This window comes from Phyllobates terribilis, unplaced genomic scaffold (genome assembly GCF_046119375.1).
Source record: "Phyllobates terribilis strain yellow unplaced genomic scaffold, ASM4611937v1 Scaffold_4__5_contigs__length_816908805, whole genome shotgun sequence".
Classification (NCBI taxonomy): Eukaryota; Metazoa; Chordata; class Amphibia; order Anura; family Dendrobatidae; genus Phyllobates; species Phyllobates terribilis.
In genome coordinates, this window is record NW_027362764.1 from 146,034,634 (window position 1) to 146,050,842 (window position 16,209).

Here is a 16,209-nt window from a genome sequence, read left to right on the forward strand (position 1 = left end):
CATTTAAAATTACACATAAAGTACAATATCAAGTGACAGTATATAGATGATGGCCAAGAAAAATATTCACTGGAGAAGACAACCAACAACAGAGGTCCCCATGGTCCCAGAAAATTCATACAGCAGAATAATATATATACTGAAACCAATAGTGGTATATATCGGAGCACAATTGTAGGTGTGTTTCCGAGTAAAATAATTATTGCTGAAGAAAAGGATTTTCAGAGGGACAGGTCCTATGCGTTAGGCAGCCTTATCCAGTGAAGATCAATCACAAGCCAGTGATAATGGCCACAAAATGGCAAACCCCCAGAATACAGGTGGTGGCCAAGAAAATTGTACACTGAAAAAGATGGCCAACAGTAGAGGTCCTCATGATCCCAGAATATATGCAGTAAGTTAATCAAGTAATAAGAATAAAGTAATTACTATTAAAGAGAGGGATAGCCATAAGGACAGATATAAACATTAGGTCATCTTACCCAGCGAAAAGCCAAACACTGGCTAATAGTAATAGCCGCGCTGTAGCAAGCCCCGACGCGCGTTTCACGGCCCAAAACTGGCCGCTTCCTCAAGGGGAATGTGCAGGAGTAAAAAAGCGGCACCCTTTTCAACCATGGCGTCGGTCATGTGTGGCCACACATGACCGATCACCTGATCAGCAAGTAGGCGTGGTTTGATGCCGGTAAGCGGCGCATGCATCGCCACTCCCCGCCCCAGGACGCGAAGCCAGGCCGTCAGGGGCTAGTGCGCAAGCGCGGGCGCACGGCCAAAGACAAGGCCGGGCACCCGCGCACGCACCAGCCCCGCAGAGACAGCCGGGCGCGCGACCCACAGCGGAGGGAGCGGAGCATGCGCACAACATCAAAAGGGCACAGATTAAGGCGGAAAATATAACACTGCATTTAAAGATGTATCATATCTCATAATAAACAACTTGATTTGAAAAAGACACACAAGCAGATCACTTTGTCGATAATTGGTCCACCAATTTGATGCAGTGTGCAGAAAGATCGCTTTCAAAGCGATGGTGTTTTCATATGACATTTGTAATTGTTACGTCCGCCAACATCAGACCGATTCGCAGATGATTTAATTCAGGCATCAATATGCATAATCCGGCATATAGGGGCCAAATATTCCAAACAGACGATAAAAACTAGAAATAAATATAAAAATTAGAAACTGGGGAAACCCCATATATACAATAAAAGCAAATATTAAAGCGCAACAGAATTATTTTAAAGCACAAGGGGGGGGGAGAAAAAAGGAAAGAAAAAAAAAAAAAAGACCAAGAAGGAACAATTCCATAAAAGACTAAATTAAATAAATAGTCATAAATCAAATTTATAGAAATGAGGAAAAAGACAGGGACTCATTTAAACCATATGGAGAAAGAGTATCCAACATAGTGATCCACTTAGTTTCGGCACGTGCCAAGACTTTTCTTACATTACCCCCCCGGGCACCCATGTGAACCACATCTATCCCACGAACTTTGAGGCATCTAGGGTCGCAATTATGGGCGACCCTGAAGTGTCTCGGAATTGTTTTTAATTCAGTGACATCAGCCACTGTCCTGGCCGCGCCAATGTCCCGCACATGCTCCCGTATGCGTACCCGGAGCTCCCTGGATGTCAGACCAATATATATCAGAGAGCAGTCACAAGTTGCGTAGTAAATTACGTTACTTGTGCCACACGAGATGTGATGTCTGATATCAAACTGTCTTGTACCATCCGAGGACGCAAAAGTGGTGCAGCGGAGGACATTGGCGCAGGCACGACAGTGGCCGCAAGGAAACATGCCCAAAGTAGGGCCACGGGAGCCGAAGGGGTTTAATTTTTTCGCAACGTAGTGGCTCGACACTAAAATATCTTTCAGGTTGTTGGACCGTCTAGGGGTCATTAGGGGATAATCCCCAAGAGTCGGTCCCAAGGAGGCATCGGTCATCAGGATACTCCAGTGTTTTGTCATTATACTCCTCATATTATCCCACTCGTGATTGAATGTAGAGATATACCGTATCTTCTTCTGCCCATCATCATTGGTTTTATATGCTTTGTTTGGGTATAATAAGTGGTTTCTTGGGGTATGCCTAGCACGTTCGTAACCCCGCCTCACACACCTATTACTGTAGCCACGTGATGCGAATCTTGATTTAAGATCGATAGCCTGCTTCTCAAATTTATGGTCCGATGAGCAGATCTGCCTCGCCCTCAGGAATTGCCCGACCGGGACGGCCCTTATTGTGGTTGGATGGTGGGCACTACTTGCATGAATAAGGGAATTGGTCGACGTTGGTTTCCTATAGATGTCCGTCTGAATGCGGCCAGAATCGTCCACCTCCAGACAGACATCCAGGAATTCGATCTTAGATGCATCATATTTATATGTCAACCGAATTCCCCACATATTTATATTTAGCTGTGCCATGAAACTCTCAAGCTGTTGCACCGACCCACGCCAAAGAAACAAAATATCATCGATATAGCGCAGCCAACACAGCACATGGTCCGCGACCCCCACGCCTCCGTCGCCAAAAATCAATCTCTCCCATGCCCCTAGGAAGAGATTGGCGTATGAAGGCGCGCAGGCCACCCCCATCGCTGTGCCGCGCTTCTGTAGATAAATATTATCTTTAAACAAAAAATAATTATGCGTGAGTACAAAGTGCAACAGCTCGCAGATAAAATCACACATAGGGCCGCCCAAGTCAGACGCCCCGAGAAAGAGGCGGACCGCATCCAGACCAATATTATGGTCAATACAAGTATATAAAGACTCGACATCTACCGTGACAAGCAGAACCCCCTTATCCAGAGAGACGCCGTCGACCCGAGTAAGGACGTCCGTCGTGTCCCTAACGTATGAGGGTAACGTCGCTACAATTGGTTTTAAATAAAAATCAATAAATTTACAGGCTGGTTCACAAAGACCCTCTATACCGGACACGATCGGACGCCCAGGTGGGTCCACGGTGTCTTTGTGGATCTTGGGCAGAAGATAGAACGTGGATGTCTTAGGAAACCGTACAGTAAGTGCTTCACCTGATCAGCAAGTAGGCGTGGTTTGATGCCGGTAAGCGGCGCATGCGTCGCCACTCCCCGCCCCAGGACGCGAAGCCAGGCCGTCAGGGGCTAGTGCGCAAGCGCGGGCGCACGGCCAAAGACAAGGCCGGGCGCCCGCGCACGCACCAGCCCCGCAGAGACAGCCGGGCGCGCGACCCACAGCGGAGGGAGCGGAGCATGCGCACAACATCAAAAGGGCACAGATTAAGGCGGAAAATATAACACTGCATTTAAAGATGTATCATATCTCATAATAAACAACTTGATTTGAAAAAGACACACAAGCAGATCTCAACTGCTGGACAGAGGGACAAAGGGGGAAATCGTGTCGATTTGGGAACCGCACATTGATTTCCCCCTTTGTCCCTCTGTCCAGCAGTTGAGATTTTTTCCAGACTTGTTGCGGATGATTTTAAAAAACTATCAAATAAAAGAAAATTTGATAATCTTACGGCGCGACAACGTCTGGCGATTCAGCAACTCAAAACTTATGATGACATTGTAATCAAACCTGCGGACAAGGGGGGAAATATTGTGATTTGGCAATGTGCCAAATACGAAAGAGAGGCGTTTAGGCAACTACGAGATAGCAATACGTATTGTAAATTATTGTAATTTAAATTTTAATCCGACCCACTCCTACTCCTCCGCACTTCAATCTATCCTCACCCGTGCTTGTGATGTAGGGACCATATGTAAAAAAACAGTTGAAGCACTTACTGTACGGTTTCCTAAGACATCCACGTTCTATCTTCTGCCCAAGATCCACAAAGACGCCGTGGACCCACCTGGGCGTCCGATCGTGTCCGGTATAGAGGGTCTTTGTGAACCAGCCTGTAAATTTATTGATTTTTATTTAAAACCAATTGTAGCGACGTTACCCTCATACGTTAGGGACACGACGAACGTCCTTACTCGGGTCGACGGCGTCTCTCTGGATAAGGGGGTTCTGCTTGTCACGGTAGATGTCGAGTCTTTATATACTTGTATTGACCATAATATTGGTCTGGATGCGGTCCGCCTCTTCCTCGGGGCGTCTGACTTGGGCGGCCCTATGTGTGATTTTATCTGCGAGCTGTTGCACTTTGTACTCACGCATATTTATTTTTTGTTTAAAGATAATATTTATCTACAGAAGCGCGGCACAGCGATGGAGGCGGCCTGCGCGCCTTTGTACGCCAATCTCTTCCTAGGGGCATGGGAGAGATTGATTTTTGGCGACGGAGGCGTGGGGGTCGCGGACCATGTGCTGTGTTGGCTGCGCTATATCGATGATATTTTGTTTCTTTGGCGTGGGTCGGTGCAACAGCTTGAGAGTTTCATGGCACAGCTAAATATAAATATGTGGGGAATTCGGTTGACATATAAATATGATGCATCTAAGATCGAATTCCTGGATGTCTGTCTGGAGGTGGACGATTCTGGCCGCATTCAGACAGACATCTATAGGAAACCAACGTCGACCAATTCCCTTATTCATGCAAGTAGTGCCCACCATCCAACCACAATAAGGGCCGTCCCGGTCGGGCAATTCCTGAGGGCGAGGCGGATCTGCTCATCGGACCATAAATTTGAGAAGCAGGCTATCGATCTTAAATCAAGATTCGCATCACGTGGCTACAGTAATAGGTGTGTGAGGCGGGGTTACGAACGTGCTAGGCATACCCCAAGAAACCACTTATTATACCCAAACAAAGCATACAAAACCAATGATGATGGGCAGAAGAAGATACGGTATATCTCTACATTCAATCACGAGTGGGATAAAATGAGGAGTATAATGACAAAACACTGGAGTATCCTGATGACCGATGCCTCCTTGGGACCGACTCTTGGGGATTATCCCCTAATGACCCCTAGACGGTCCAACAACCTGAAAGATATTTTAGTGTCGAGCCACTACGTTGCGAAAAAATTAAACCCCTTCGGCTCCCGTGGCCCTACTTTGGGCATGTTTCCTTGCGGCCACTGTCGTGCCTGCGCCAATGTCCTCCGCTGCACCACTTTTGCGTCCTCGGATGGTACAAGACAGTTTGATATCAGACATCACATCTCGTGTGGCACAAGTAACGTAATTTACTACGCAACTTGTGACTGCTCTCTGATATATATTGGTCTGACATCCAGGGAGCTCCGGGTACGCATACGGGAGCATGTGCGGGACATTGGCGCGGCCAGGACAGTGGCTGATGTCACTGAATTAAAAACAATTCCGAGACACTTCAAGGTCGCCCATAATTGCGACCCTAGATGCCTCAAAGTTCGTGGGATAGATGTGGTTCACATGGGTGCCCGGGGGGGTAATGTAAGAAAAGTCTTGGCACGTGCCGAAACTAAGTGGATCACTATGTTGGATACTCTTTCTCCATATGGTTTAAATGAGTCCCTGTCTTTTTCCTCATTTCTATAAATTTGATTTATGACTATTTATTTAATTTAGTCTTTTATGGAATTGTTCCTTCTTGGTCTTTTTCTTTTTTTTTTTTTTTTTTTTTCTTTCCTTTTTTCTCCCCCCCTCTTGTGCTTTAAAATAATTCTGTTGCGCTTTAATATTTGCTTTTATTGTATATATGGGGTTTCCCCAGTTTCTAATTTTTATATTTATTTCTAGTTTTTATCGTCTGTTTGGAATATTTGGCCCCTATATGCCGGATTATGCATATTGATGCCTGAATTAAATCATCTGCGAATCGGTCTGATGTTGGCGGACGTAACAATTACAAATGTCATATGAAAACACCATCGCTTTGAAAGCGATCTTTCTGCACACTGCATCAAATTGGTGGACCAATTATCGACAAAGTGATCTGCTTGTGTGTCTTTTTCAAATCAAGTTGTTTATTATGAGATATGATACATCTTTAAATGCAGTGTTATATTTTCCGCCTTAATCTGTGCCCTTTTGATGTTGTGCGCATGCTCCGCTCCCTCCGCTGTGGGTCGCGCGCCCGGCTGTCTCTGCGGGGCTGGTGCGTGCGCGGGCGCCCGGCCCTGTCTTTGGCCGTGCGCCCGCGCTTGCGCACTAGCCCCTGACGGCCTGGCTTCACGTCCTGGGGCGGGGAGTGGCGACGCATGCGCCGCTTACCGGCATCAAACCACGCCTACTTGCTGATCAGGTGATCGGTCATGTGTGGCCACACATGACCGACGCCATGGTTGAAAAGGGTGCCGCTTTTTTACTCCTGCACATTCCCCTTGAGGAAGCGGCCAGTTTTGGGCCGTGAAACGCGCGTCGGGGCTTGCTACAGCGCGGCTATTACTATTAGCCAGTGTTTGGCTTTTCGCTGGGTAAGATGACCTAATGTTTATATCTGTCCTTATGGCTATCCCTCTCTTTAATAGTAATTACTTTATTCTTATTACTTGATTAACTTACTGCATATATTCTGGGATCATGAGGACCTCTACTGTTGGCCATCTTTTTCAGTGTACAATTTTCTTGGCCACCACCTGTATTCTGGGGGTTTGCCATTTTGTGGCCATTATCACTGGCTTGTGATTGATCTTCACTGGATAAGGCTGCCTAACGCATAGGACCTGTCCCTCTGAAAATCCTTTTCTTCAGCAATAATTATTTTACTCGGAAACACACCTACAATTGTGCTCCGATATATACCACTATTGGTTTCAGTATATATATTATTCTGCTGTATGAATTTTCTGGGACCATGGGGACCTCTGTTGTTGGTTGTCTTCTCCAGTGAATATTTTTCTTGGCCACCATCTATATACTGTCACTTGATATTGTACTTTATGTGTAATTTTAAATGTTGTAATAAAATTTGAATGTTTTATGCCTATAAAACAACTCTGTGTTTCTCAAATCTATTATATGTTATTAGAATTATAGCTTTACAAAATACATGCAGGGTATTTTATTTTATTAAGTGTCTGTTTAAAAACATTTTAAAATTTCTGGATTTTTTAACTTTTTTTTTTTAACAATATTTAATACAATTTTCTTTCATATTTTAAAAAGTATATTCCCTAAAAACACTTACCACAAGGGCATCTCCAATGGTATATCCCTGATCTCCCAAAATAAGAATTGTACCATACCAAAATCCTAGCCCATATGCGCCATAAATAATTAGGTACACCAAGCCAAGGGAAAGCTGGGATGCAATGGCTTTCTTGATGCCAAGTTTCTTGGCCTCTCCCAAATTATTTGTATATCTAAAAATGAAAACAATGACATATGAAGTTCAACATATATTAGCTTCATGTCTCTCTCAGGTTTCACTAACAAAAACACCTTTTTATTTCTTTTTCTTGTCCCCCGAACGCCACCACTGTCCTTATTGAGGAGAGGACTTCTGCAGCCACTGCTCCGGCTTTGGCATAAGCTGTGAGCTCCTTGCTTGTCAGAGACACCATCATCTAATTACAAAGTGAAACATCATTTTTATAGCTTCACAAGATAACATTATTTAAGATAATCTACGTAAAACAAATAAAAAGATTTTTAAAAGATCCGTAAAAAAAATCTGCAAAAAAAAATTCAAATTAAGAATTAGGTTTCATATTTATCGAGTTTTACACACTAAAGTCTTCATGTCATACCACAGGAAATGACATAAATGTCTGGTAGGTCAGGGTCCACCTATCTCTAATCACTTGGAAAACTACCACATCCAGGTGAAGTTTGAGTGAAGAAGTGGCCATACATCATCAATTTTCCAGTTTGAGGGAAGTAAAGAATTGGGCCAGCTTGCAAGTGGCAAATGACTAACTCTGATCAGACTCTGATCAGAGTATGTTCAGAGGGTGATCAGAAAGTGATCCAAATTTTTCAGAGGTGGAGAAAAAAAAAGTATTTCCACCTACTCCATTCAGTCTGTCTGTGAAAATCAGACCACACTTGAATGGAATTCTAGCATGGTCCAATGTTTTTCACTGACCCATAGACTTGAATGGCCGAATATCAGTGGCAAGGCGAGCTTACTGCAATATTTTTCCTCAAATTACTCGGAAAATGACGGATAGCATTCTTCCGATATTATGATCATGTGCACAAGCCCTTATGGTAAAAATATAGTAATTACCTTTGAAAAAAATGCTGCCGATATTGACGTTAGTGGACTTGTAGACATATAAACTAATGTAAGCTGCCACCCTTTTACCAATCCGATTAATAATCCAGCTATACACGTTGCAGAATTTTGCAAAAAATGGCCAACCTTGTCTCCAATCCCATCATTAATTTTATTGATGTCTCTAGAGATTAAGAAAAAAGATATTAACTAAGGCAAGAAAAATGTCAAAATTAAAAGTATCTCTGTTACTCTTACTCGGTGAGATGACTGTTAAGTTCTCCAGATTTGGTAACATCGAACCAACTCATATCTTTGGATAATACTGAATGGAAGAATGTTTGTCGAATTCTTCGTGTCTGTCTTGCAGCCGCTAGAACCCAAAATGAAACCTGTACATATCCACAAATCATAACTGCAGCTCCTATACCAGCATAGTACAAGGAGAACCTATAGAGAAAAGTAATTGCAGATAAATATTACTCAGAAACTACGACACAAGTCCCAATATCAGAGTCACCATGACATGTAACTTCTGACTGCTCAATCCCATAAAAAAAATTTTAGTGAGACAGTTCCAATTTCCGCGTATTGTCATTAATTGCCCACATTTATTTTGAAAAAAAAAGGTATATCACATCATTCCTTTCATTGTAGTTTCTGAATAACTTAGCCAACAAGCAAGGACAGCAAAACTTTGTATAGAAGAATAGATTTTTTATTGTCTTTGTGGCATTTTTCCTCTGTTAGAAGAGTTGCACAGTTTAACATACACAATATTTCTGCAAAATTTTTCATAGAAGCATGAAAATGAATAGTAATTAAGCAGGAGAAGGTGGGTCACGATCAATCTGACACAGTTATTATTTACAGGAGAAATGGGTGCAAATTATATCACAAATGTACGCCTGCTAATAGGAAGCATAGATTTATATTTTTTTCTTAACCACTTCGCACCAGAGCCTGTTTTTGCCTTCGTGACCAGGCCAATTTTTTCAATTCTGACCACTGTCACTTTATGAAGTAATTACTCTGGAACGCTTCAACATATTCCCCTGATTCTGAGACTGTTTTTTCATGACATATTGTAATTCATGATAGTGGTAAAATTTCTTCGATATAACTTGCGTTTATTTGTGAAAAAATTGGAAATTTGGCGAAAATTTTGAAAATTTTGCAATTTTCAAACTTTGAATTTTCATGCCCTTAAATCAGAGAGATATGTCACACAAAATAGTTAATAAATAACATTTCCCACATGCCTACTTTACATCAACACAATTTTTTAACGCAAATTTTTTTTTTGTTAGGGAGCTATAAGGGTTAAAAGTTGACCAGCGATTTCTCATTTTTCCAACAAAATTTACAAAAACATTTTTTTAGGGACCACATCATATTTGAAGTCACTTTGAGGGGTCTTTATGACAGAAAATACCCAAAAGTGACACCATTCTAAAAACTGCACCCCTCAATGTGCTCAAAACCACATTCAAGAACTTTATTAACCCTTCAGGTGCTTCACAGGAATTTTTGGAATGTGGAAGAAAATAATTAACATTTAACTTTTTTCACAAAAATGTTAATTTAGACCCAATTTTTTTTATTTTCACAGGGGTAACAGGAAAAAATGGACCCCAAATTTTTTTGTGAAATTTCTCTTGAGCGTGCTGATACCCTATATGTGAGGGAAAACCACTGTTTGGGCGCACTGCAGGGTTCGGAAGGGAAGGAGCGCCATTAGACTTTTTGATGTTAAAATTTGTCTGAATAATTAGCAGACGCCATGTTGCGTTTGGAGAGCTCCTGATGTGCCTAAACAGTGGAAACCCCCCACAAGTGACACCATTTTGGAAACTAGACCCCTTATGGAACTTATCTAGATGTGTGGTGAGCACCTTGAACCCCCAGGTGCTCCACAGAAGTTTATAATATTGAGCTGTAAAAATAAAATTTTCACATTTTTCCCACAAAAACGTTTTTCATCCCTTAATTTTGCATTATCATAAGGGTAATAGGAAAAATTGCACCATGAAGTTTGTTGTGCAATGTCTCCTGAACACGCTGATACCCCATATGTGGAGGCAAACCACTGTTTGGGTGCACGGTAGGGTTTGAAAGGGAAGGAGCCCCATTTGACTTTTTGAATGTAAAATTTGTTTGAATAATTAGCGGACGCCATGTTGCATGTGGGGAGCCCCTGATGTGCCTAAACAGTGGAAACCCCCCACAAGTGACACCATTTTGGAAACTAGACCCCTTAGGGAACTTATCTAGATGTGTGGTGAGCACCTTGAACCCCCAGGTGCTTCACAGAAGATTATAATATTGAGCTGTAAAAATAAAATTTTCACATTTTTCCCACAAAAAATGTTTTTCATTCCCTAATTTTGAATTATCATAAGGGTAACAGGATAAATTGCACCATGAAATTTGTTGTGCAATTTCTCCTGAGCACGCCGATACCCCATATGTGGGGGAAAACCACTGCTTTGGTGTACGGCAGGGTTCGGAAGAAAAAGGAGCGCTATGTTGGCTGGGATAGGCAGCAGACACCATGTCACATTTGAAGAGTCGCTGACATGCCGAAACAGCAGAAACCCCCACAAGTGACCCCATTTTGTAAACTACACCTCTCAAGGAATTCATCTAGGGAAGTAGTGAGTATTTTTTAATTTTTAAATTTATACCATTGGGCAGTGAAAAAAGCATAATTATATTTTTACCACAAAAAAATGTTTTACCCTCAGATTTTATATTTTCACACAGGGCAATGGGTAAAAATGGTGCCGAAATGTGTCACACAATTTCTTCTAAAAGCGGCAATACCCCATATGTGGCTGTATCGTACCGCTCAGCCATACGGCGAGATCTGGGGGGGACGGAGTGCTATTTGACAATTGGAGAACAAATTATTGTAGAATAGGCATTTGGATTTGGGAGCACAAAATTTTCTGAATTTCTTTTGGGGGGCAAGGGCCATTTCGCTTTCCAGAGTCTTTCTGCTACCAGTAACTTGGAAGTCCCTTATATTTTTAACAGATGACGGACCTGAGTGGGGACTAGCTTTTTTTGAGGACTGAGTTGAAGCTTTTATTGGGAACATTTTACGTAACATTTATCCGGCGCTCTAGGCTGAGCACTTACATCGGGGTTTCCATCTAAATTTCCAAGTGATGTAATTCAGATGAAACCCCTGCCGGATCCATTTACTGTAATGAGGCAGCAGAGTTACTCTGGACTCTGTCTGGCCTCTGTTTAGCGGTGTCCTTTTTTTCAGAAGTGCACAAAACTGTGGCCAACCGCACTTTTATGCACGCCTAAAACAAATGACACCGTGGGATCACAGGCCAGACGGCATCCACAGTGGCCTATATCTGCCTCATTACAGGGAATCTTCCGTCATGGGTTATGTCTGAATCACGTATTTCAGAGATTTACACGGAAACTCTGGTGTAAGCGCTTAGCGCAGAGCGCAGGATAAATGTGAGCAGAGCCTTACTGCGATCTTTGGGAGACATAATAAACAAATCAGTAGCAGGTGAAGAATTGGTTTTATTTATTTTTTACGCCGTTCCTAGTGTGATATAACTGATTAGATTACTTTATTCTTCGGGTCGATGCGATTACAGAGATACCAGATTTATATCGGGTTTTTATGACTGACAGCTGTCACACACTAAAAGATGCTTTTTTTTGCAAAATCTAGTTTTTGCATCACCATATTTTAAGAGCTATAATTTTTCCATATTTCGGCCGACAGTCATGTGACGACTTGTTTTTGCGGGACGAGTTGACATTTTTATTGGTACCATTTTTGGGTACGTAACATTTTTTGATCGCTTTCTATTCCGTTTTATGGGAGGTAAAATTAACAAAAACAAACAATTCAGGAATTGTTTTTTGAGGGTTTTTTTTATACCGTTCTCCGTGTGGTAAAAGTGATCAGGCAGCGTTATTCTTCGGGTCAGTACGTTTACAGCGATACTACACTTACTGTATTTTTTTTTATGTTTTGGCGCTTTTACACAATAAAACAATTTTATAGAAAAAAATATTTTTTTTGCATTGCTTTATTCTGAGAGCTATAACTTTTTTATTTTTCGGCTGATGGAGCTGTATGGCGGCTTTTTTTTTGCGGAACAAGATGACGTTTTCAGCGGTACCATTTTTATTTCTATTTTGTTTTTTTATCGCATTTTTTTCCACTTTTTGTTTGGCGATATGATGAAAAAGAATATTTTTTTGCTCCGTTTTTTATTTATTTTTATTACGGTGTGCACAGAAGGAGTTAATTAGTGTGACAATTTTATAGCTTGGGTTGTTTCGGACTCGGCGATACCAAATATGTGTACTTTTTTTGGTTTTGTAAAAATATACGGATTTATTGGTTTAATATTTTATTTATTTATTTTTATTTATTTTGTGATTTTTTTTTAACAGTTTAAAAACTTTTTTTTACTTTTTTTTACATTTTTACTTAGTCCCTGTATGGGACATTAATTTTTATTTTTCTGATCACTGATCTCATGAAATGTAATAGACATGTATTACATTACATGAGATCTTCGCTGACTGTTTCACAGTCATTCTCCTGCCTGGCTTCAGCTGCAGGCTGAGCCAGGCAGGACACCATATATGGCAGAGCTGGAGGCGGTCATGTGACCTCCAGCTGCTATAGCTTCCAGGACCTGGGGTTGCTATCAGGGGTCGTCGGAGAGGTAAGTAAGACGACCCCCTCTCCTCCTTCTATCTTCTATATGCCGCGATCACTATAGATCGCGGCATATAGAACATAGCAAAGGGTTAACATCACTGGGACCTGATCCAATCAGGTCCCGATGATGTCCCCTGTCAGAGCTAACACTATACACCGGAATCGCAGCGCTTGCAGGACCCTGGGGGTCCTGAGCGCTGCGAGACCACCCACCGTTTTTAAACGTCGGCGCTGCACAGAGCCCAGCAAGCGCCGACGTTTATCTACAGTGGGCGGTCGGGAACCGGTTAAACAAGTTGTCTGGTCACAGCATATTGATGACATATAAATTAAATGGAGCTGTACCTTGCAACTCCACTCAAAGTATTTTCATCTAGCAGAGCAAATAACAGCTGATCGGTGGGGATGCCAAGTGTCAGACCCCACCAACCTGACCCCACCTATCCATCGGATAGGTCATCAATATATTAAGACTGAACAACCCCTTTCAGCACAGCCAAAATTGCACCCAAATTCTTAAATATTTATAAACTAGATGGTGGCCCGATTCTAACGCATCGGGTATTCTAGAATAGGTATGCGGCCGACCGGGCGCAATCAGCAGAGCGGTAGTTAAATTTGGCGCCAAAATCGCTGATTGGTCTTGGCCGGCAACCGCGACCAATTAGCAAAGCGGTGTTAAAATTTGGCGCCTATATCGCAGATTGGTCACGGCCGGCGGTCGCAACCAATCAGCAGAGCGTTATTTAAATTTGGCGCCAATAATGGTGATTGGTCACTGCCACAACTAATCAGCAGAGCGGTGTTTAAATTTGTCGCCAATAATGCTGGTTATTCGTGACCGGTAACTGCGACCAATGAGCAGAGCGGTGTTTAAATATGGCGCCAATATTGCTGATTGGTCGCGGCCGGCCACCACGACCAATCAGCGAAGCGGTGTTGAAATTTGGCGCCAATATCGCTGATTGGTCACGGCCGGTGGTTGCGACTAATCAGCAGAGCGGTGTTTAAATTTGGCGCCAATATTGCTGATTGGTCGCGGCCGGAGACCGCGACTAATCAGCAGAGCGTTGTTTAAATTTGTCACCAAAATTGCTGATTGGTTGCAGTGGCCGGTCGCGACCAATCAGCAAAGCGTTGTTTAAATTTGGCGCCAATCTCGCTGATTGGTCGCGTCTGGCGTCAGCGACCAATCAGCAGAGCGTTGTTTAAATTTGGCGCCAATCTCGCTGATTGGCCGCGGCTGGCAGCTGCGACCAATCAGCAGAGCGGCGTTTAAATTTGCCGGCCATCTCGCTGATTGGTCGCGGTGGCCGGCCACGACCAATCAGCGAGATGGCCGGCAAATTTAAACGCTGCTCTGCTGATTGGTGGCGTTGGCCATCGCGACCAATCAGCGAGATGGGCGGCAAATTTAAACGCCGCTCTGCTCATTGGTCGCGGTGGCCGGCCACCGCGACCAATCAGCGTCGTATTAGTGTGGGCCTGGGAGCGGCGCTGCTTGTGCGGCTCCGTATTAGCGAGGATCGGGGAGCGGCGCTGCCTGTGCGGCTCCTTCTGCGGCGAGAAGCCGGGAGATGAGCGGCTGCTCGCAGCAGAAGCATCCCGACCGGCGGCGCCGCTCCCCGGTCCTCCGTTCACACTTGCTGTCGGGAGATCAGCGGGCCAAGCCGCTGATCTTCCGACGTTAGCCGCATGGAGGTCAGCGGCGCCGGTCGGGGTAGTTGTGCTGCTAGCGCCGCTCATCTCCCCGCTGCATCGCCGCTGACCTCCGTCCACCAGATGAGCCGCTAACGGCCGCCATCTTTTTTCAGAAATCCTGCGGCGCTGATTGGCCGCTGTCGAACCAATGAGCGACGCGGGATTTCCAGGACAGACAGACAGACAGACAGATGGGATAAGACAATTATATAGTAGATTTGAAGCATTTTCATTAAGTACAAAACAGTTTAGGTGAATCTTTCCAATATGGTTCAGAATAGTGATATGAATATTTTAGCAGGTACTATATACTGAAAATGATGACGATTGTTATAGGCTGTATAAGCAGTAAATATAAGACATGGAAACAATAAACCATTTTTTGAGAAATTGTATGTAAACTAATAGACAGATGGCAATTCTAAGGTCAATCCTTGATTGCTTCTGACAGGCAGAATTTTCAACTATTAAATTAATATGCAAATTGCCTCTTCAGAGAAAAAGAGGACTTGAACTCTATAGCGCCACCTATTGGAAGCAGCAATCCTACAAGTAACAATCAACCCTTTAATGAGTCGTGCAATATGACTTCGGATAAAAGCCAAATCAGAATCTCAATTTGCCAGAGCCGGTAAGTCACTCTCCACAAGGAGAAACATTACCCCTTAGACCTCAGTCCAGAGCCTCTCATCTAGCCAAATCAGTTCTCATACTTTGCACTGATGAGGGTCAACAGCCCGAAACACCGTGTCTGCAAATTGAGATTCTGATTTGGCTTTTATCCTAAGTCATATTGCACGACTCATTAAAGGGTTGATTGTGACTTGTAGGATTGCTGCTTCCAATAGTTGGCTCTATAACGTTCAAGTCCTCTTTTTCTCTGAACAGGCAATTTGCATATTAAATTTCCCAGAGGAGCATTGCATGACGAATAAGCATCCTTACCTTGATGTGCCAGAGCCAGTTTGTCACACTCCACAAGGAGAAACATTACCCCTTAGACCTCAACTATTAACTTGTAATTCTATAAAATAGCACAGAAACAGATAGTGTAGCATCGGCGTCTCTGCCCCCTGCTAGGCAGAGACGCCGTCCCACTCACCTCCTCGCTCCCCACTCTGCGTTCTCCAGTGCTCCTCTTCCTGCTCCTCTTCCTGCTGCCCCTCTTAAAGGGGCCGCGCGTGCCGTCCTAAGGAGTCCCCTACCAATAGCCGAGGATCCTCCCATATATTAGGCACCTCCTCCAAAATGGAGGTGCCCGTGCAAAAGTTGTTGCACAGTGTTTCTGACCTCTGCTTCAGCCCTCAGGTCCCGCTCTAGCCTGACTACCAGTCTTTCCCGCCAGCCTGTTACCTGCCGTGCCAGCCAGCCCGCTCACCTGGGAGCACTTGCCTGTTACCTGCCGTGCCTGCCAGCTCGCTCACCTGGGAGCACTTGCCTGTGACCTGCCTGTTACCTGCTTGTTACCTGCCATGCCTTCCCAGAGGCTCCTGCCGTCACTTGCCGTGACCACCTAGACTCCTGCCGTCACTTGCCGTGACCACCTGACAGCTCACCTAGAGACTCCTGCCGTCACTTGCCGTGACCACCTACCAGCTCACCTAGAGACTTCTGCCGTCACTTGCCGTGACCACCTAGACTCCTGCCGTCACTTGCCGTGACCACCTGCCAGCTCACCTAGAGACTCCTG

At 43.8% G+C, this 16,209-nt stretch overlaps 1 protein-coding gene across 14 annotated transcripts in view; it reads right to left on the reverse strand.

Moving 5' to 3' along the window:
* The window catches only part of LOC141265129 (ATP-binding cassette sub-family B member 5-like), a 401,328-nt gene that overhangs the window by 219,559 nt on the left and 165,560 nt on the right, over positions 1–16,209 (reverse strand). For 13 of the 14 annotated variants that reach the window (XM_073677823.1, XM_073677815.1, XM_073677819.1 and 10 more), the window contains 4 exons: positions 8,363–8,554; positions 8,117–8,288; positions 7,327–7,451; positions 7,073–7,247 (listed from right to left, as the gene is read on the reverse strand). In XM_073677823.1, the coding sequence (XP_073533924.1) occupies positions 7,073–7,247; positions 7,327–7,451; positions 8,117–8,288; positions 8,363–8,554 (664 nt within the window). Of the gene's footprint in view, positions 1–7,072; positions 7,248–7,326; positions 7,452–8,116; positions 8,289–8,362; positions 8,555–16,209 lie in introns of those variants that run through there. The other variant, XM_073677829.1, reaches the window with a different exon arrangement.